At 38.9% G+C, this 22,796-nt stretch overlaps 1 protein-coding gene across 2 annotated transcripts in view; it reads right to left on the reverse strand.

The window, feature by feature from the left end:
• LOC138296275 (B-cell differentiation antigen CD72-like) overlaps window positions 1-22,796 on the reverse strand; it is a 383,066-nt gene that overhangs the window by 120,907 nt on the left and 239,363 nt on the right. For both annotated transcript variants that reach the window (XM_069235260.1, XM_069235250.1), the window contains exon 6: window positions 20,183-20,286. In XM_069235260.1, coding sequence (XP_069091361.1) covers window positions 20,183-20,286 — 104 coding nt within the window. The remainder of the gene's footprint in view (window positions 1-20,182; window positions 20,287-22,796) is intronic.

Raw genomic sequence — 22,796 nt, forward strand, 5'->3', positions numbered from 1 at the left:
TCTAGTGTTTTTGGGGTTATGTAGTGTAATTATGAGTTTGAATTTTTGAGTATATTTTATATAAATGTTGTTAGGTATTACGTAGTAATGTATATATATATATTTTTTTTTTAATTATTTTGTGGATTTAGTGGTGATATATGTGGATTGGTGGGTTATGAGTAGGGTTGGGTATTATTACTAAGGTATTAAAATTTGTATTTGAGTATTTGTGTTGTGGTGTGGCATGCTGTGGGTTATGGGTTGGGATATGTGGGATGTAGGGGTTGTGGGTGGGGAAGTGTATTAGTAATTGGGTATTCATTTATATACTTGGGTATTTTATTTTTATTTTGTGAAATTTGGGTGGGGTAGTTTATTAATACTTGTGTATTTTATTAGGAGTTTGAGTATTTTTTGTTTGTGTTTTTAATGATATGTTGTGGATTAAGGGATGGAATATATGGGTTGTGGGTGTTATTGGTGGGGAACTGTATTAATACTCAGGTATTCATTTAAGTACTTGTATTTTTTTAACTGTTGTAGTTTAATTTATATAGTTGGGTATTTTTATTTTATTTTGTGAAATCAGTGTGGGCTAGTGTATTAATATTTGAGTATTTTATTAGGACTTTGAGTATTTTTTTATATTTTATTAAGGATATGTTGTGGATTAATTTTTGGAATGTATGGGTTGTGGGTGTTATTGGTACGGAAGTGTATTAAAATCAGGTATTAAATTGAGTAATTTTATTTTTTTAAATGCTGTAATTTATGTTGTGGGTTTAGGGGTGGGATATATGGGATGTAGGGGTTATTGGTAGGGAAGTGTTTTAGTAATTGGGTATTAATTTATATAATTGGGTATTTTTTTTATTTTGTGAAATGTGGGTGGGGAAGTGTATTAATAGTTTGGTATTTAATTAGGACTTTGAGTATATGTTTTTATATTTTTAAAGGCTATTCCGTGCATTAAGTAATGGAATGTATGGGTTGTGGGTGTTATGGGTGGGGAAGTGTATTAATACTCAGGTATTAATTTAAGTACTTGTATTTTTTTAAATGTTGTAATTTATGTTGTGGGTTTAGGGGCGGGATATATGGGATGTAGGGGTTATGGGTGGGGAAGTGTATTAGTAATTGGGTATTAATTTATATACTTGCGTTTTTTTTGGGTGAAATTTGGGTGGGGTAGTGTATTAATATGTGGGTATTTTATTTGGAATTTGAGCATTTTTCTTATTGTTTTTAAGGATTTGATGTGGATTAAGGGATGGAATGTATGGGTTGTGGGTGTTATGGGTGGGGAAGTGTATTAATACTTTAAATGTTGTAATTTATGTTGTGGGTTTAGGGGTGGGATGTATGGGATGTAGTGGTTATGGGTGGGTAAGTTTATTAGTAATTGGGTGTTAATTTATATAGTTGGGTATTTTTATTTTATTTTGGGAAATCTGGGTGGGGCATTGTATTAATATTTGTTTATTTTAATAGGAGTTTGAGTATTTTTTTTTTTTTTTAAGGATATGTTATGTATTAATTTATGGAATATATGGGTTGTGGTTGTTATGGGTGGGGAAGTGTATTAATACTCAGGTATTAATGTAAATATTAGATTTTTTTTAAATGTTGTAATTTATGTTGTGGGTTTAGGGGTGGTATCTATGGGATGTAGGGGTTATGGGTGGGGAAGTGTATTAGTAATTTGTGTATTAGTTGGTATGTTTGGGTAATACTTTATTTATTTTTTCAAAAATGAGGTGTGGGATTATAGATGGGATATATGGGATGTAGGTATTATGGGTTGTAAGTATATTAAAACTTGGTTATTTTTTTATATATTTGGGTAATTTTACAAAGGTTAATAAAAATAATTTGTGGTTTAATGAATGGGATAGATTGAATGGAGGTGTAATGGGTGGTGAATTGTTTTAGCATTTGGGTTTTAATTTGTATTTAAAAAAAAATAGTTTTGTTGTGTAATGGTTGGAATATATTGGGCTCTAGGGGTTATGGGTGGGAAGTATATAAGTAGTCATTTATTATTTATTGTATTTGGGTAATTGTTTATTTTTTTAATTAAAAGTATGTGTAGAATTAGGGGTGGTATATAGGGGATGTAGGGTTTATAGGTGGGGCAGTGTTTTATAATCAGGTATTTTTTTCTACGTTTGAGTATTTTTTATATTTATGTAAATTATTTTTTTAGGGATGCAATTTTGTTTATTGGTGGATAATGATTTGGAAATGTATTGATAGTTTATAATTTTTTACTACAGGTGAATTATTTTATTTTGTTATTTTTTTTAGGTTTGGTATTTTTATTTTATTTGTTGTTATTAAAGGTGTAAATATATTTTTGTTTGAAAATAGTTATGTTTAAAAAATTATATTTGAATGTTTAATAGTATAGTAGTTGGTACTGTAGAATTTGGATTATAATAATGTTACAGTTTAATTTGTAATATTTTTTATATTTATTAGATTGTAATTTGTTTTTGTGATTTTGATTTTTTTTTTAAATATTTTATTTATTTATTTTGATTATATTTCTTTGATGAGATACAATTAATATTATTTTAGTTTTGAATTTTTTTTTGGGATGTATAATTTTATATATATATTAAATTGTATTAATATTATTTCTAAACAAATATTATTTAATTAATAATTTGTAGATAATACATATAATTTTGTTTATTTTTTTTAGGTGTTAGAATTTTTTTTCATTTGCAATAATGTTTTTTTATGCAAATTAATTTTTTTTTAAATAAAAACACCATTAATTTTTTGTAAAATATTTTTTATTTTGAACATAGTCAAGTTTAAAAAATGCAAACATTGTTTTTAATTATTATTTAATGTTTACAGAATTTTAGAATTTTTTTACAGATTGTTTTATATTTATTTATCTATTTTCTGTGGTATTTTGTTATTTTCCCTTTTATAGTCTATGAGTGAAATAGTCAGTTTTCTATTTTTAGTCCTCTTCCATGTTTACGTTGTTTGACGTCTTCTGTTTTCAGTCGGAGGAGCGTCGCGGTCAAGATAGGACGGAAGCGGAGACCTTGTTCAGGTAAGTGGGATTATAATTTTTTATTCAGTATGTAGTAGGGTATTTTTATTACAGAAATAGTTGTCGGAGGTAGTTATAACGTAGGTAGTAGATTTTCAGTATTTGCTATGTTTTTTATGTTTAATTGTTTTCGTATAGTTTTGTATACGATAGTGGTATCGTGAAAGTAAACAAGTTTGTTTAGCAGTGTTTTATGTTTCAAATGATTGTACTGCTTTTGTAGTAGTTGCAAACAATTGTATATTCTTGTGATAAATTTGTTTTAGGGATTTATGAGGGAGTCAGTTGTTCGGTTTATGAAAATAATATTTGGTTCATTGTAATAGGCTTTGTAATTAGTTTTTTCTTTTGTATTAGTAGTATCCTTTATTTCATTTTCATATCTTTTTCTTGATAGTTAATATTTTAATTAATGATGTGGCTTTGGTAAGTATCTGAATAATTGTTTTACTTTTTTTTGGTAAAAAAAGTATATGTGGTGTTTTTCATATTTGTTTTTTTATCGAATTTCTGGTTTGGTAAAGTACTATATTTTTTTTTTTTTATAGTTTTTCTAGTATATAGAGATGGTTTTTTTATCATCTATTTAATATAACTATTTTTTAATTTTTTTTGGATGATTAATGTTTATTTATTTATTTTTTGAAGTATTAAATGCTTCTATATTAATGAAGAAGATTTCTTCAGCAACACGTGTTTGGATAAAGACATGAAAACTTGAAAGGTAGGAACAATTTTTGTTGTCTAAATTTAGTGTTAAAAAAATTGAAAAATGCCAATTTAATTGGTGGTGTATGTTTTTTTAAACTGGCAAGTAATTTTTTAGTAGGTTAGTGGTTGTTAGTAATGTAGAATATATGCTAGACTGTCGAGGTAGTCTGATGCTGTTATTGTATCAAATTGTTGTATTTTTCCCAAAATACTTTCGGTCATTTCTTTGCTTTTTTTACTTGTGTGTGGGTTCAGGCTACCTGAGAGTGATTGAGCAAGTCTAATTTCTTGGAAACTTTGTTCCTTTTTCAAAATTTCCATGAAATGATACAGGTTTGGGTGGGTTTTACTTATTACTTGATTGAAGGCATTGTGCCATCCCTCTATGGCATTATTAGTCTTTGCACCACCTTCTAAGCAGGTTTGGTAGCAGTTCCACCATTCTATTGGAAATCTTGGCTTTCGTGTGCGACCAGATCTGTTTAGGTGTCCAATCCAGGTTTCTTCAAAGTAATTTAGTAAGGGTGCTAATTTGTCTTCATTTTGTGTATAATAGTTAGAGTCTGTTATTGTGGTGTAATACTCATCTACTTTTGTAGGTGGTACAAAGCATAATGCTGTGTGTTTTTTTAATTCAAATTGTAGTATGCAGTCTGAGAAATATTCTCTACTTAGGGATGATTTTTGTATTCTACGCCAATATGCTTGTGAAAAGTGGAAAAAGCATCCTTGAATTTGGGTTTGTGGATATATTTTCAGTATTGTGTTTATCATTGATAATTCGAAATCTAGTATTACTTTTCTAGGTGTTTTATTTAATGTTTTGTTTTTGATCGTTGATAAAAATTCACTGTAAGTAGAGGAATGTTTATCAGGCAGTAATGCATACACTAGGGGGACTGTAGTGTTATTTTTTGTGGCATGTATAGTGTAAATTTGAGTGAATGGATGGTGTGTAGATTTAAAGGTTCAATCCATCATCCAAATTTCACTATTTTGTAGGATCAGTAAATTGCGTGTTGTGCTGAATATTAAAATTCTTTTTTTAGGGTTTTCGTTGTCGTGAATGAGGAAAGTTCCTTTGGAGAAGGTAATTGTTAGTTCTGAGGGGATGTTCATGTCTTCATAGGATTGTGGTGTTATATGTTGGGGATTACTTGCCAGTCGTTCGCGTTGAAATATTCGCCTAAGGTTTGGTATAGAAGGCATGCTACCGGAAATCTGTACCGGAATATTTTGTACTACCTCCCTTATAACCTGTCCGGAGGAGTCATTGGAGGTGTGTGCAACATTTTTTATTTTTTGTATGTTTTCTCTTATCTCAATTTCTATTGCAGAGGCAGAGTGGTTGTGATCTGTTGTCTTTAACACCGGTGTTTTCTAGAGTTACAGCTCTGCCTCTGAAATGTGAAGAGTAGAATTGTACACACCTCCAATGACTCCTGAGGTTGACAACCTTTTCTCTGCAATAAAGATAACCTTCATACTTTAGTAGCTGGTTTCCGGTTCTTGAGGTTATGTAACTTGCTTCTCCTTGCGATGCCATTTGTGAAATATCTGTAAATAATATAAAAGAAATAGGTTAAAAGAAGCTTGCAGTTTTTATTATTAAATCTGTGGTGGATTTAGTTTACCAAATAGTAAGTTAGTGAATGTATACTGTGTCCTATTTGTAAGTGTTTGGTGTAGGTGGTTTATTAAGTTTTACATTTGGTGATTATGTGTTATTTGTTGAGGTAAGTAATTTTTGCTTTTAGATTTGTATATGTGGGTCTATTGTGTTCCTACTGTTTGTTATGAGGTAAGTACTTAGTGGAGTTGTAATAGTATATTATTTGATAGATACTGTCCAGCACCTATGTTAATGTATGTATGTAGTGAAGTTGCTTTGGTTATTTTGTAGTGTCCTGAGTATTTGTAATGTGATATGAGGTAAGTAGTTGGTGGAGTTGGAATAGTAATTCTAGTGCTATTTACTGTGTAGCATCTGCTGTGAGGTAAGTATTTGGTGGAGTTGTAATAGTAAATTTATTTTGTAGTTACTGTGTAGCAGATATTGTAATGTAAGTATGTGGGGAATTTGCAATAATTTATTAGTAGTGTAGTTAATGTGTGTAATCTCTTTTGAGGTAAGTAGTTTGTGGAGTTGGAATAATAATTTTAGTTCTATATAGTGTGCAACAGCTGCTTTGAGTTTAGTATTTGGTGGAGTTGTAATAGTAAATTTATTTACAGTAATTGTGCTGCACATACTATGATGTGATGATGTGGGGTTTTTGCAATGGTTAATTTGCAATGTGCTGATTTAATATTTCTGATTTGGTCTGAGGTAAGTAGTTGGTGTATTTGTTATAGTTATTTTAGTTGTATTTACTGTGAAGGATGTGCTGTGAGGTAAGTATTTGGTGGATTTGCAATGGTAAATTTAGTTCTGTTTACTGTCCAGCAGCTGTTTAGAGGTAAGTGTTTGGTGGAGTTGTAATAGTTACTTTTTCATATATTGAGTATGGTGTATGATGTTTCTAAATAGTATGTGGGAAATTTGTAGTGGTTTTTTTGTAATGTTGATAATATTTGCTATCTGCTGTGAGGTAAGTAGTTGGTGGAATTGGTATAATTTTTATAATTTTATTTAGTGTTTAGTAGTTGAATTGATGTATGTATTTGGTGGAGTTGTAATACTTAATTTATTTTTTAAGTTAATATTTTGTATGTATCTTCATTTAAGTCTGTGGGGAATTTGCAATGGTTTCATTCGATTTTGATAGTAATTTTGGTTCTATTTAGAGAGAAATATTTGTGATTATAGCTGCATTTTGGTACTATATGTACTGTGTTTGTGAAGTGTTTTTCATTTTACTGAGTTTATGTGTGTTTGGCGTCAAGTTAAGGGGTATTTGAATATGAATGTTTGTTTAGTTTTATTGAATTATTAGACAATATGGTTGTATGTTATAATGAAAATATTATACTTACTTTGAGTTTTTTTTTTATTTTTTCAGATATTATTTCTTTTAAAATTGATTTATTTCACTTTTTTACGTCTTCTGGTGTTTTTTTTGGTTCCTTGGAGTCTCAAAGAAATAAGAAAGAGTATATTATTTAGTTTATTATTTTGTTTTATTAATGATTTAGTTTACTTAATTTAGAAGTCATTTTTTTAGTAGGTTTGAAATTTGAGGTGAATAATATTTGGTTGTTGATTAAATTTACTAGGTGAATATTTTTTTTTTTTACTAAGTTGTAGTTCAAATATTTTATATATATATTTTATTTATATTATAATACATTTTTGTAGTATTATGATATTCGTTATTTAACAGTTTTTTTAATGCAATTGTTTATGGTTTAATGAAATTGTTTTTGAATAATGGTAATGGTTTACCTTTGATGGTGAAGGTGTGGTGTTTATTTTTTGGTCAGTTTCTTGATATTTATGCCTTTAACAAAATAGCACAAAAGGTAGAATAATTATATATTTTTTTAGCTGTGTTATAGGTTAGTACATTTCTTTATATTTATTTATGGATATTTTACCTTGTTATCTCAGTAGATGGCGGTGTTGGATAAATAATATTTTAATTTATTTCCGTAGTGATATGCACGTCTTCTCTGTAAGTTGTTCGGTGTAGTAATGAGTAGAAAATGAAGGTCGTTGGTATTTATATGTGTTTTTGTAAGTATTGTTTTATTTGTAAATGGAATTTGTTTTGGACGTGTTTTTTTTATTGTGAATTTGTTTGTGATATTAGATATATATGGTTGTGGAGTGTATTTATTTTGTAGTTTGTATTTTTTTTCAATGTTCGTTATCGTTTGTTTAGTAGAGGAAGTACTTCCTGGGTCATGTAGAAACTGTTGTAGGACTATCGTTTTATGCAGGATTTTTTTTTTGTGTTGTGTCTTTTTTATAATTATTTAAATATGATTTATTTTGAATTAAAACGGTGTTTATATGTTTTTGATTTTTGTGATGTTTTGTTTGTTTAATGTAGGAAAAATATTGTTGTTTTCGATTTTGCTGATTTTTTACGTAGTACTGTAGTGGTTCTAATATTTTATTTATTAATCGTTGTTGTTTAGTTGTGATGTACATTATTCGTATTTTTCGTTGTTTAGAGTTCGTTTTAAAAAGATTAGGTGTTTAAGCGTTTTCGGTGTTGGGTAGTATTTGTTAGGGTATTCGTTGTTTGGCTAGTCGTTTGTTTGGGGAGTAGTTATTTGAGGAGTCGTTGTTTAGGTATTCGTTGTTTGGGTAGTAGTTTGTTTGGGTAGTAGTTATTTGGGGAGTCGTTATTTAGGTAATTTTTGATTGGGTAGTCGTTGTTTAGGTAGTAGTTATTTGTGGAGTTGTTGTTTAGGTAGTCGCTGTTTAGATAGTAGTGGTTTAGTGGAATATTCGTGATTTAGTGGTTCCCGTAGTCGTTAAATAGGTGGTCGTTGTTTAGGAATAATTTAGTCAAAGTTTTTTTTCGTTGTTTAGACTTTGTTGTAAAAAAATTGTTTTGTAGGTTATTTCGGTGTTGGGCAGTCGTTGTTTAGGTAGTCGTTGTTTAGGTAGTAGTGGTTTAGTGTCATATTCCTTTTTTTCGGCCCCTGCTTGACAAATCACCCTGAAGCTTTTGAGACAACAGCTGATGTGAGTGGCAAACTAGTTTTGAAAACTTTGTGAAGATTCCTAAAACAGTGACAAAGTTATTAGCAAAACAAAATTTGCTATATCTATGAAAACTAGGTTCTATCTATAACTACCTACTGGCAACCACCAATAGGTAATATAGATATAGAAATACATATAAAGCGTGTATTTAAGTGATAGGCTGCTGGCCACCCATAGTCTTTTTTCCATTTTATTACTGCTGCACTGAAGAATCAGTTGATCCTTTAATAATTTGTCAATAATTTTCCCAAATTGTCATTTAGCTGCTAGTTCACGTAATTTAACCACAAAATTGTTCACAGACTCTGAAGACTTTTGGGTTGGGAATAAGACCTGTGGCAGGTCCTTATAGTGTTCACTGCCATTGGTAATCTAGTTTGCATCCACAATTTGGCCTCCTTATAAAATCCTCAATTAAATTCCCATGGTGATCCACATTGACACCCTCCAACTTCTCACATGTTCAGTATTTGAAAACATGATGTCCCTCATTTCTTAACAAAGCATGATGGAGAGTTCTTTTTCAAACAGCGGTAAAATCCATACCCTCAAGAGCTTGGAAAATGGTTTCAAATAATAATTCAATTCAACCTTCCGCCCTACCTATCCGAATCCTCCGAAACCGTCTGCGGCGTCCCTCAAGGATTCTCTCTCAGCCCAACACTTTTCAACGTTTACATGGCTCCCCTCGCCAACATCGCACGATCCCACAACATCAACATAGCATCCTACGCAGACGACACCCAGCTGATCATCTCCCTCACGAAAGACCCCACAACAGCAAGAAACAACCTACACAAGGGACTTCACGCTATCGCTGACTGGATGGAATCAAGCCGCCTCAAGCTAAACACAGACAAAACAGAGGTTCTCATCCTCGGCAGCAACCTCTCCGCCTGGAACGATTCCTGGTGGCCTACATCCTTTGGAGCCGCCCCCAACCCCACCGCCCAAGTACGGAACCTGGGCATTATCCTCGACTCAGCACTCAGCATGAATCAGCAGGTCAACGCAGCCAACTGGACTTCGGCAACGCGCTCTATGCAAGAACCACGGCCAAACTACAAAAGAAAATGCAACGCATCCAAAACGCCTCCACCCGACTCATCCTTGACGTCCCACGCCACAACCACATCTCAGCCCATCTCAGAGAACTACACTGGCTACCTCTATCGAAGAGAATCACCTTCAAACTACTCACCCACGCACACAAAGCCCTCCACAACACAGGCCCAGCCTACCTCAACGACAAACTCACCTTCCACACCCCCGCCCGCCAGCTCCGCTCCGCCAGCCTCGCCCTCACCCCGTATTCACTGCTCCACCAACGGAGAAGATCCTTCTCTTACCTCCGAAACCTGGAACTCCCTACTGCTCCAACTACGCCAGACCCAAGACCTCCTGGCCTTCAGAAAACGCCTCAAGACATGGCTCTTCGACCACTAACTCCTCCTTCCCCCCCAGCGCCTTGAGACCCTAACGGGTGAGTAGCGTGCTTTATAAATTGTTTGATTCATTGATTGATTGAACCTTCCAACTCAATTGTAGGATTTCCGGGAAGCATTAAAAAGTCAGGAGGAGTTACATTACATTGGCTGAAATTCATGTTTGGCACAGATTTGTGACGTCACTGTAGAGTAAGGTGTGATATGACAAATAACTCTGGGGAACCAGCAGCTGTCACTGCAAGTTGTGGAAAGCTGGATTAGATGTGAATATGAAGTTGGAGATCATTGTTGTAGGTCATGAGAAATCAGCAGCTGGAGCAGTGTGGGATTGAGTGCACCACAGGTTAAGGTAAATATTTAATTCTGTTTGCTGTCCACAGTGGGTGAGGCTGATTGAGTGTTGAAGCGAGTGCTTCTTAGGTACAGCAGCTACCAATGGGAATGGTCAATGTTTTTCGCTGAAGAGCTTGACATCATGCTTGTGTACGAGCAGCGGTCTGAGGAACAGCAGGCCAAATGATAGAGTTGAAATATTTAAGCAGCACAAAAGGATGATGGATGGAGTACTGAAACATTTCAAACACTTGCCCACAGTCACAGATCTGGGTTCTTTTGCTCACCTGCCACCCCAGTTTGGACCCAACCATATGCAAATCTATGTTGACCCTGTTCCCCATGGGAACATTCCAGCCCAAACTGCCAGGCCAGGTTCACCCTAGACCGGAAACAAGCATCCTGGGACTCGTTTCTATGCATCACCCCTACTGAGCCAGGCAAGCTTGAATCCAGTGGCACAGTGAGCAAGGTACCGACTTCTGGGCATACCCTGGCCACTTAAGGTGACTTTATCAACCGAAAAGGATGATGGACGGAGTGCTGAAACTTTTTAAACACTCACCCCCAGTCACAGATCTGGGTTTACTCCATTTTCTTGTGCTCTCCATGCCACCCCAGTTTAGACCCAATCACATACAAATCAGTCTTGAACAAGTACCCCATGGGAACAGTCCAGCCCAAAGTGCCAAACAGTGTGAAATATTGCAGTCACACTGGATGATTAGGAAATAGCAGGAAACGTTTGGAGCAACAGGCTGTTATGCAAACGATGGCTGTCTCTCAAATGACAATGACGTATCATAATTGATGAAGCCTGGGGAGCATTGGCTTCAGGGCTGGTCCGCTCGTCATCAAAAATGTTGTAGTAATCAAGCAGCAGGCAAAGAAGCATGATTGCAGTATGTTTATGCACCAGCCTAAACACATCTCAAGACCAGGCACCTCAACCATAAGTAATCCAACAGTCAACATCAGTGGAATCCAGTGATGTCACAGTCCATTACATGTCCAAACGTCTATAGGATGCCACAGGGGAAACACCCATCAAAAGCCCCCATTAGAAACCCACTATAAGAGCACACAGGACATCTGCATATAGTGTGTTGTATTACATTTCAACTTGAGAGTCGATCCACAGGTGGAGCATGGGCATTACCATGCATCCACCCATTGATTCCTCTCCACATGTTCTACAAACCCCACACCACCTCCTAGGGAAACCATGAACGGCTCAAACACACTACTTTGATGATCAAGTAGTAAAGGTTAGTACTTGGATTCTCAGTTTTGGATTTAACATTTCAGTTAAGCTTTATGCCACCAGAGATAAACAGCTCTGAATGTCACAACCTGCACAAATAGTCCCTGCCTGTCCTGTTGCTTCTGAAGGCTGAAGGCGGCTGTACTCACCGTCATCGTCTTCGCCGGCGTTGGTGTTCGTGTTGGAGCAGAACGTAGAATATCATCGGGAACACTTGCAGTTCGGGGTCCATGGCAGCGTGGTTCTTACCTGTGTCTCCAATGGTGAGTCCTTTCACTTCTGTGCAGTGTTTCCGGCAGGCTTTTGGTGTTGTTGGTAAAATCCCAGAAAAGGTGGTGGATTGTGTAGTCATAATATGGTGGGCGGAACTTTGACTTCCGCCTGGCTGTAGGCAGCTACCGCCATGGTGCCTGTTGTTCCCACCCTGGCGGTCAGTGTCATACATTGGCTGTCTTTCGGAGATCTTTCTGCCATGGTCATAATTTGGCAGTAGTTACCGCCGGCCTGTTGATGGTATTACCGCTACTTTATCTCCAACCGCCAGGGCCGTAATGAGGGCCTATATCTTTTAAAAATAACTCTTTATATATATATACTGTGCCCAATTGCTCTGTTTTCAAGCACCTCTGACCAGTTGTGAGAAAACTGTACCGATTGCAGAAGCCCCCTAATTTTTTGCCCCCATTTTCCACTTTATGCTGGTGTTTTCCTGACTCTGATGGTGCCCTGGGTACTGCTAACCAGTCCCAGGGCCTGTGCTCTGTGTAAAATGGATATGCAAATTAGGCTAATTATAATTGGCTAAGTTAACCTACCTATAAGTCCCTAGTATATGGTAGGGCATGTAGGTTTAGGGACCCCAGCAGAGGTGGTGCACCCATAGGTGCACTGCTGAGGTGCCCAGTGTCATTTTAAAAGCAGGCCTGCCTTGATGGCTGCTTTTAAATTAAAGTTACCTTCTAATTCGACTTTGGAATTAAAGTACTTCCAAAGTCTTAAACTATCTTATTTTAACATATAAGTCACCCCGTCTAAGGTGTGCCCTAGGTGCCCATGGTTTGGGTGCAGTGTAACTGTAAGCCGGGACCTTATAAAAGTTGTTTTATAATCCCTGGTGATGAAAAATAGCCACATTTGTTTTTCCCTCATTGTAGTGAATGGGCTCCATAGGCTAAAATGGGGAGACTTAGCCCCGTATTTATACTTTTTTTAGCGCCGCATTTGCGCCGCTTTTTGACGCAAAACGGCGCAAACCTACAAAATACAATGGTATTTTGCAAGTTTGCGCAGTTTTTGCGTCAAAAAACGACGCAAATGCGGCGCAAAAAAAGTATAAATACGGGCCTTAATTTTTAATTAATAAAGTCCCAAAAGGAGCTAAAAATGTCAAGTTTGGTATCACACTTATTGTTATAATAAATTCAACAACTTGCCATTGTTGAATTTAATATAACTAGTTAATGGAAAGAGTTTTAGAATGCTAGACGTTGCTAACTTCAACTCTGTAGTACCCTTCTCTGATTGGCCAGCCTCTGGCAGCCTGGCCTGATGAGGAATGAAGTGGCCTGGGCTGAAGACAAAGGGAGTGCCTGGCAGAAGAGTTCAGCATATGGTGAGACAGGATGGAGGGAGAGGAGCCAAATTGGTCTTCAAAGGAGGGAAAGACATTTGGAGCTGCTCAGGACCTCCCTGTAGAAACGTTGCCTCTTTATAGCTTGGTTACCCCTACTTTTGGCCTGTTGTCAGTGTTTTTGACTGTGTTTACTGGGATCCTGCTAACCAGGACCCCAGTAACTCTGCTCTCTCCCCTAAATTTAGTTGTTGGTAACTAGTAACACTGTATTTCACCCACAATTGGCACACTGGCGCCCCCTTATAAGTCCCTAGTGTATTGTACCTAGGTACCCAGGGCATTAGGGTTCCAGTGGATCCCTCTGGGCTACAGCATATATTTTGCCACCCATAGGGAGCCCAAGCAAACAGGTCTGTATGACTGCCATTGCAGCCTGAGTGAAAAGTTGCAAGCACACTTTCACTGCCACTTTTCGCTGCGCCAGGTCACTTATAAGTCACCCCTATGGCAGACCTTCCAGCCCAGAGGGCTGGGTGCAAATTACTTATGTGTGAGGACACCCCTATACTAGCAGAGGTGCCCCCACAAACTCTGGGCCCATTTTCCCAGACTTCATGAGTACAGGGAGGCCATTTTACGCATTTACTGGACACAGGTCCGTGCCTATGTCCAGCTAAATAATGATAACTCCGAACATAGGCATGTTTGCTATCACACATGTTGGAATCATACCCCAATGCTTTTGCAAGCATTGGTTGAATGATCCCATGCACTCTGGGGGCTCCTTAGAGGACCCCCAGCATTGCCATTCCAGACTTCTGAGGGTTTTCATGCAGCCCAAGCTGCCACCTGCCAGACAGGTTTCTGGTCTCCTGTTGCCTGAGAAGCTCAACCCAGGAAGGCAGAACAATGGATTTCCTTTGGGAGAGAGGTGTTACATCCTCTCCCTTTGGAAATAGGTGTTACAGGCTTGGGAGGGGTAGCCTCCACAAGCCACTGTCAAAGCTTTGAAGGGTGCATTTGGTGCCCTTCTTGCATAAACCAGTTTACACTGGTTCAGGGACCCCCAGTCTCTGCTCTGGCATGAAACTGGACAAAGGAAAGGGGAGTGACCACTCCCCTGTCCATCACCACCCCAGAGGTGGTACTCCGAGCTCCTCCATAGGGTCCCTGGGTTTTGCCATCTTGGTGTCAAGGTTGGCAGGAAACTCTGGGAGTATCTGAGTGGCCAGTGCCAGCAGGTGATGTCAGAGCCCCCTCCTGACAGGTGGTCACCTAGCTAGGTGACCAATACCCCTTTCAGGGCTATTTAGGGTCTCTCTCTTGGGTGGTTCCTCAGATTCGGATTGCAAGACTCCAGCAGGAAACCTCCACTTTGACTTCTGACTGAAGAAACTGCATTTGGATGCCCCAGGACCCGGCAACTTGCAAAAAAGAAGCAAGACTCCTTCCGCAACATTGTATCCACAGCTTCTTCCTTCAACAGCAAAGTTTCCCTGGTTGTGCATCCTCTGAGTACAGCCCATCTTCAGCCTGCATCAAAAGAATGAAGGAATCTCCCTTTGGGTGAAGGAGTCACTCCCCTGCTTCTGCAGGCACCAACTGCATGGATCCTGCATCACGGGTGGTGGACTGAAGTGGCCCCGATGCTCCTCTCTTCCAGCTCTCCAACGTGGGTTGAGGTAAGCCCTTGCCTGCCCATTCAGGATAGTACCCCGTGCACCTTGTCCTTTGCAGCTGCCAAGGCTTGGTGGCAACTTCACCAGATCATCAGGCATCCTGAAGCTCCAGCCCCCAGTACTCCATCTTGCGATGCACAGCTTCCTGAGTGGTTCCCCGGCAGCGTGGGCGCTTTTCTTGTAGCGCTGCATGGGCCTCTTCCTCGACCTTCATGTCTCCATCCTGTTAGACTCCTGTGGGTGCTGCCTGTGCTTCTGTGGGATCTCTGTGTTGCCGAGGGCCCCCTCTGACTCCCCCTCCTGGATAGAGTCCACCTGGTTCTTCCTGGTCCCCGGCATCTCCACTTTCCACCAGCCGCCAGCTTTGCATAACCAAGGCTTGTTGGCGGAATCCGAAGACGCAAACCAAACAGCAATACTCCTTATGGCGTGGGACATCACTTGCATCCTCCAGGAACTCTATTTTATCTTCTTGGGTGCAGTGCTGACTCTCCTTCTTCCACTTCGACTCACTTCTTGCACCTTCAGTCTGGTGGGTAGGGGCTCCTGCCCTTCCTGGACTCCTCTGCGCTTCTTGGACTTGGTCCTCTTCTTCCACAGGTCCTCTGGTCCAGGAATCCACTGTTGGTGACTTCCAGTCTCTTCTGGACTTTGCATAGTTCTTCTTTTCTTCTCTGTGTGTGTTTTAGGAAACTTACTGTGATTTACTCCTGCTTTCATGGTCACTGGGGTGGGTTGTGGTACTTACCTTTGGGCTTTCTGAGTACTGCCAGCTCCCCTCTACCCAAAACACTTACCTAGGTGGGAGACCGACTTTCGCATTCCACTTTCTTAGTATGTGGTTTGTGCTTCCCCTAGGCCCATTTCTAACTGTTCTTATTTTAACTAATTGCACTGTTTTCTGTTTTTATGCCTATTTCTGCATACTTGTGTATATGATTTGTGGATGACTTATCTGATAAGGGAGAATAGCCTCTATAGTATTTTTGGTATTTGTGTCACGAAAATAAAGTTCCTTTATTTTTGTAATACTGAGGGCCTTATTTATACTTTTTGGTGCAAAACTGCACTAACGCAGTTTTGCACCAAAAAGTTTTGCACCGGCTTGCACCATTTTTTAGCACCAGCTGGGCACCATATTTATGGAATGTTGCAAGCCGGTGCAAAGGGTAGGCTAGCTTAAAAAAAATTACGTTAAGCAGTTTTGAGTCAAAATAAATGATTCTGACCAGTTTAGCATCATTTTTTGATGCTAAGGGGCATATTTATACTCTGTTTGCACTAAATTAGCGTAATTTTTTTTTTTACTGTAATTCAGTGCAAAACTAACTCCATATTTATACTTTGGTGCTAGACCCATCTAGTGCCAAATTTATGGAGTTAAAGTCATTTTTTGGAAGTGGAAACCTACCTTGCCTTAATGAGATGCAAGGTAGGCGTTCCCGTGCACAAAATGACACTATGGTCTTAACGCCATATTTATACTCCCATGCAAAAATGGTGCAAGGGAGGGAGGAGGGGTCGAAAAATGGGGCAAAGCTTGCTTTGCCCCATTTTTTAAGACCTGGGTCAGGGCAGGCGTTAGGGGACCTGTGGGCCTATTTCCATGGCGGAACACCATGGCATAAGCCCAGAGGTGCCCTCCCTAGGCCCCAGGGGCACCCCCACCCACACTAGAGGGACTGCGAGGATGGGGGACCCCATCCCTGGTAAGTACAGGAAAGTGCATTTTATTTTTGAAAGTGCCATGGGGGCCCTGAAATGGGCCCCCATATATGGCACAGGGTGCAATGGCCATGCCCAGGGGACCCCTGTCCTCTGTGTTGGCCATTGGGGTGGTGGGCATGACTCCTGCCTTTTCTAAGGCAGGAGTCATGTGGCATGGTAGGTTTAGCACCATAAAATGACGCTAAACTGGTTAGAGTCATTTTTTTTACTCTAACCTGCCCAAAGCCATTTTTTGGTGCTAAACCCTCTTCTTCTTTACTGCCAGCCCCACCCGACTAAAGTCATTTTTGAAAACTCTAGCCTACCCTTTGCACCTGCTTGCACCATTCCATAAATATGGTGCCCGGCTGGTGCACAGAAATGGTGCAAGCCGGTGCTAAACTTTTTGGTGCAAAACTGAGTTAGTGCAGTTTTGCAGCAAAAAGTATAAATAAGGGCCAATATTTTGTAAGTTTGCACCACTTTTGCGTCAAAAAATGACGTTAATGCGGTGCAAAAAAAGTATAAATCAGAGCCTTGGTGCTAGATGGGTCTAGCACCAAAGTATAAATATGGAGTTAGATTTGCACCAAATTAGAGTAAAAAAAAATGACGCTAATTCGGTGCAAACAGAGTATAAATATTCCGCAGAGTATAAATATGCCCCTAAATATGGCGTTAAGGCCATAGAGTCATTTTTTGCACGGGAACGCCTACCTTGCATCTCATTAAGGCAAGCTAGGTCTCCACTTTCAAAAAATGACTTTAACTCCATAAATTCGGTGCTAGAGGGGTCTAGCACCAAATTATAAATATGGAGTTAGTTTTGCACTGAATTAGAGTAAAAAAAAATGACACTAATTTGGTGCAAACAGAGTATAAATATGCCCCTGAGTGTTTTCTTTCATGTGTGTGAGTACTGTGTGACTACAGTGGCATTGCATGAGCTTTGCATGTCTCTTAGATAAGCCTTGGCTGCTCATCCACAGCTACCTCTAGAGAGACTGGCTTCTAGACACTTACTACACTACACTAATAAGAGATACCTGGATCTGGTTTAAGGTGTAAGTACCATAGATACCCACCACAAACCAGGCCAGCCTCCTACACTCCCACTTTTCCTTCAAACAAAGACAACCAGGTGCCCCCTTGGTTACATTAGGAGAGGGCAGGAAAGGGGTGTGTTACGGAATTTTAGGCACACCAGTGGGTGGACTCAGCCAGACCTAGGCATGCTAAACGCAGTTTGGCGTCAAAAAGTATACCGCCGGCTAGCCACATTCCAAGACGCTGGCCGGGCGTCTTATTTATGGAATGGCGCAAACCGGCACAAAGGGTGGGCTAACGTCATGGAGAATGACGTTAGCCAGGTGGGAGTGGCAGTATGGGAGGAGTTGGTTTAGCGCAAAAAAATTACGCTAGGCTGGTTAGAGAAAAAAAAGTGACTCTAACCAGCCTAGTGTCATTTTCTAATGCTAAACCTACTATACCACATGACTCCTTTCTTATAAAAGACAGGAGTCATGCCCACCACCCCGATAGCCAGCACAGGGGACAAGGGTCCCCTGTGCATGGCCATTGCACCCAGTGTCTTGTATGGGGGCCTATTTCAGGGCCCCCATTAGCACTTTAAAAAAATATGCTGAATACTTACCTGTACTTACCTATAACTACCTGGGATGGGGTTCCCCATTCTCCACTGTCCCTCTGGTGTGGGTAGGGGTGTCCCTGGGGCTTGGGGAGGGCACCTGTGGACTTATTCCATGGTGTTCCACCATGGAACTAGGCCCTCAGGTCCCCCATTATGGGAATTGTAGTCCCAACTTCCAAGGAGCTACTCAGAGCTTCTGGAACCTTTGATCAAGTTGTGGACCTTCGGAAGAAGACCCAGAAGTTTGGAGACATTTGGAGCAACTGTTGTAAACAGCTCCATAAGTTGAAGAGTTGCATTGTGGGAGTTGTAGTCCAGATCCCAAGAGGCAAACCAGAGCCTCTGAACCCTTGGCTGGTGCTGTGGCCCACTTTCCTATATCAAGAGACACTTCTGAACGTAAGTGTGGCAGTTTTACATCACGGGTGGCCTGCACTCTGGACTTTGTCCCTGTCCAGTGTAACTTTTTTTTAACCCTTTGAGCGCTATTTGCTTCTAAGGGCTGGAATTACTTTTAATCTTTAAAAATCATATCCCTTGTTCCCTACTTTGGATTTTTGTCATTTTGGTGTAATTTTAATGATAGAAATATAATTTATTTTTAGATATTGGTGTTGGATTTTTATTGTGTTTTATGTTTTACTTATTTACTGTTTCGTGAATTTTAATTCCTTTACACCTCTCTCCTAAATTAAGCCTAACTGCTCATTGCCAAGCCGCCAAGGGTTGAACTGGGATTAATTTACGGAGACCTGACTGGACCTAGTGGGGGTTAGTGGCCTATTGCTAAGTGTAGGTACTTACCTGCCCCTACCAGCAATCCACTTTCCATCACCAGTTATCCTATAAACTAATCTGTAATCCTACTGTTCTTACATGCTTGGAATATTCTGCCACTCCAGCGTCTATAAGAATTGTCTTTCAACTATCTGCAGTGGTGCTGCCCAAATTCCATTTTAAGAATGTTGCTCTATGTGTTCAATTCATATGTTTGTGTAAATATTGAAGTCAACATTTTTAATTAATGTGTGTAAACAAAATAATGTGAATGCCTAGCGGTAAGGCGTGAGGATCGGCGTCCTCCATCTCAATCTAGGCCATTCAACCTTGGTAATCAGTGCTTTTTTATAGCCTTACAAGCTTACGGAAGGGGCTTGCTTTGTAGTAAAGTAGACTTTATGTTAAAATATGGTTGCCTCTGTATACTTAGTTGTACTTTGTACTTTGCTTTGCCTGTAATGCTTGCACACTGCACTTTCCATTCTGGGATGTGTGCTGACAGGCTGTAAACGGTAAGACCACGCTATTTCTGTATTTTAAATAGCACTAGTTGCACTTGTGTTACCCTAATTTTAATTTCATTGCATCTTCTTTTCTTCCATTTTTTCAGCCTTTTTGAATGTATGATTTTAAGATTATTGATCTGCATCTGCATATTGCTATACTTAGGTAATAAAACTAAACTTGAACGGAGTCAATCTACCCACAACCATGCTGCTGTCTTTAATCTTATTGGACCCATGGTCTCCATTTGGCTGCGGGTCTGTCCGAGTCAGATGCAAAGCCTGAAACCAAATATATGTGGGGTCCCCATAAAGATATACAAAGTTTAGTACCGTTCCTTCAGGGGTAACCTCTGCATCCTTCCAGCAAGGGGACCTCTTCAGTTGTAGACATTATTCTACCATCCAAAATGCTGTGCTGTCCATATTATGTTGCATGAGGAGAAAATAGTCATTGTAATAAGCATGCCTCTCATGTTCAAAGAAAGTATTTGTCAGGTCAATTTAAATTATGAAGCGTAATTTGCATTTTGGTATAATTAACTTGCTTACATAAGTGTTTACAAACGTATATACATTATTATTTTACTTATGCAATTTAAGAAAATATGTGAACATGTTTACTGTTTACACACAATATACTAATTAATTTGAAATGTAGAAATGTGAACAGTAGTTATATTCAAACTATTTAAGGTATATAGTTAAGTTCATTATTGTTCCTAAATCACATCTGTACACCTATTTGAGCTGTTTATTTAAATGGAAGGAAAGGAGAAAACACACAATAATCATTTATTGTACCATATTGTACCTACTTTCCTAGACTTCTATTGTCCACCCATTTTATGTTTTCACTCCAGTAATTTGTTCGCATTCCAGTCCAGTATTCTTCTTCCATTTGTCCAGCTTTCATAAATGCCTAGAAAAGTGGGTTGAATTGAGAGAAAATGTGATAAACCCAAAGAATATATTTTTTTCTCAGAAATCATTGTATGTTTTCAATAAAATATGGGTCAACTATGCCCTCAAAACAGAAATAAAATAAAACAATTGTTATCGATATTTAACAATGATGGTATATATATATTTTTTTAATGTGATGTCAGGGTATGTTAGGGTATATTATGTTGAGTTATGCAGTATTGTGGTATTTTAGAATATGGTGGGGTATCTAATCCTTTCATTGTTATAAAAGGCATGGCATGAATTGGGTATGGTATGGTAAAGTAATGCTATGGTATGGTGTATTTTATTTTGAGAACTTTCTAAACACCATCCATATATTAACAGGTCATGCATATACCAACAATATCGGAATGCCCGAAAATCCAGGGAACACTGGTAAGTTAAGATTTAAGGAAAAATATTGTTACTGTACATACTACAGTAGATTATTCAAGACACCAAGTCAAGTTAGAAAAACAAAAGCATATTTTGATCCATCAGTCAAAATATGTCTGCAGCTATCAAATCACAAATACAAATATAGTTTAAAGAAAGTTGGGTACTTAATTTACACTTGCTATGAAAGCAGAAATATTTCATATTGAATTAACTTGGAATGTTGATACTGCGGCAGACAATGGGAAAATTGCATGCAAAGAATATTCAAAGAAAAATTAACATTTTCTGTACATCCTATAGTTTTGTCAACACATCATCAAATAGGAATGTTCAGCAAAACAGATAAAAAAATACATCATTTTTATATATATATATATAATTCAGCAACCGTGTAATTACGCTGCACTCCAAGCGCATGTGTTCTTCCTTTTATTAACATGCAAGTATGGATGGGGGGGCAGAAATGGCCTAATAATAATTTGCCCCCCCGGGACCAACCCTTGCCCAAGGGGTCGCTTCCCAAACATAAAAAAATAAAAATAAACAAATGTTTTTTTATCCCTGGTGTCCAGTGGCTTTCTGCCCCCATAAAAGGGTACAACCATTAAATGCACTCCGCAGACACCCCTTTGAATTTCAAACCAACCACTACAATGTGGGTACTTGGACTATTGTGGTTCCCTGATACTTGATGGTGCACACAAATGCATTCTAGTCCTCGTTGACTCATGCTCCAGGTTTCTATGAAAATGGCCAAAACGATCAGCTGATGCTCGAACTGTTATTAAAGATTTGCAAGTCTTTATCGGTGCATATGCAATTGCAGCTTTACACTCACACTGGAGCCCTGCTTTTGCCTCACGGGCATTCAGGGGCACCATGGCTTTGTAATGGGTTCAACTACATTTCTCATCCCCTTACCATCCCGAGGGTAACAATGTAGTGGGGCAGAAGAATTGAGACTTAAAGCAATCCTTAACAGCAAGAGTAATATCAAGTAACTATAACTCATGCCTTTCCCATGCACAGGTTTTTCATTAATAATTTCACTGCAAAGGTTGCAGTGATATTATCAACGATGTCATAGAAGAAGTCATGAGTGATGTATCATGTGTGTCAATCAGTAGTGTATGGCGAAGGAATGAGTTACAGTTTCCTTAGGGCATGACTATTACTATAACTGCTGAATTTCTATGATTTTGTGTGATAAAAATTTGAACCTATTAATAACCTCCATGTAAACCAAGGTTAAGTCAGTGAATTTCAATTTCAATGTTATTTCTTAACTCTAATATCCCTGTAATCTGGGTGTGTGAGTGGTTTTGTGGGTGCAGACGTGTAAGTGGGTGGGTGGGTGTATGTGTGAGTCAGTGTGTGACTGGCTGTGTGAGTCTATAAGTGGGTGTGGGAGTGGCTCTGTGGGTGTGTGAGTAGGTGTGTGAGTGGCTGTGCAAGTGTGTGAGTGGTTGTATGATTGGGTAAATGGGTGTGTGAGTGGGTGTGTGAGTAGTTGTGTGGATGTGTAAGTGGGTCTGTGAGTGGATGTGTGAGTGGCTATATGCCTGTGTGTGGGTGTGTAAGTGGGCACATGACTGTGTGGTGGGTGTGTGAGTCAGTGTGTGACTGTCTGTGTGGGCCTGCAAGTGGCTCTGTTGCTAAGTGAATAGGTATGTGAGTGGATGTGTTGGTGTGTGAGTGGTTTTGTGGGCCTGAGAGAGGGGTTGTGAGTGGCTGTATCGGTGTGTGAGTGGTTGTGTGAGTGTATAAATGGGTGTATGGGCATGATAGTGGTTTTGTGGGTCTGAGAGAGGGTGGGTGAGTGGCTGTATGGGTGTATGAGTGGTAGTGTGGATGTGTAGGTGGGTGTGTGAGTGTGAGTGGCTGTATGCATCTGTGAGTGAGTGTGTGAGTGGTTTTGTGGGTCTGTGAGTGGCTGTATAGGTATATGAGTGTTTGTGCGTGAGTGCTGTGTGGGTCTGTGAGTGGTTTTCTGGGTCTTTGAGTGGGAGTGAGTGGCTGTTTGGGTGTGTGAGTGGGTGTGTAAACGGTTGTAGGATCCCAGTCGATCCACAAATCCTCACATGC

This window comes from Pleurodeles waltl, chromosome 1_2, assembly GCF_031143425.1.
Source record: "Pleurodeles waltl isolate 20211129_DDA chromosome 1_2, aPleWal1.hap1.20221129, whole genome shotgun sequence".
Classification (NCBI taxonomy): Eukaryota; Metazoa; Chordata; class Amphibia; order Caudata; family Salamandridae; genus Pleurodeles; species Pleurodeles waltl.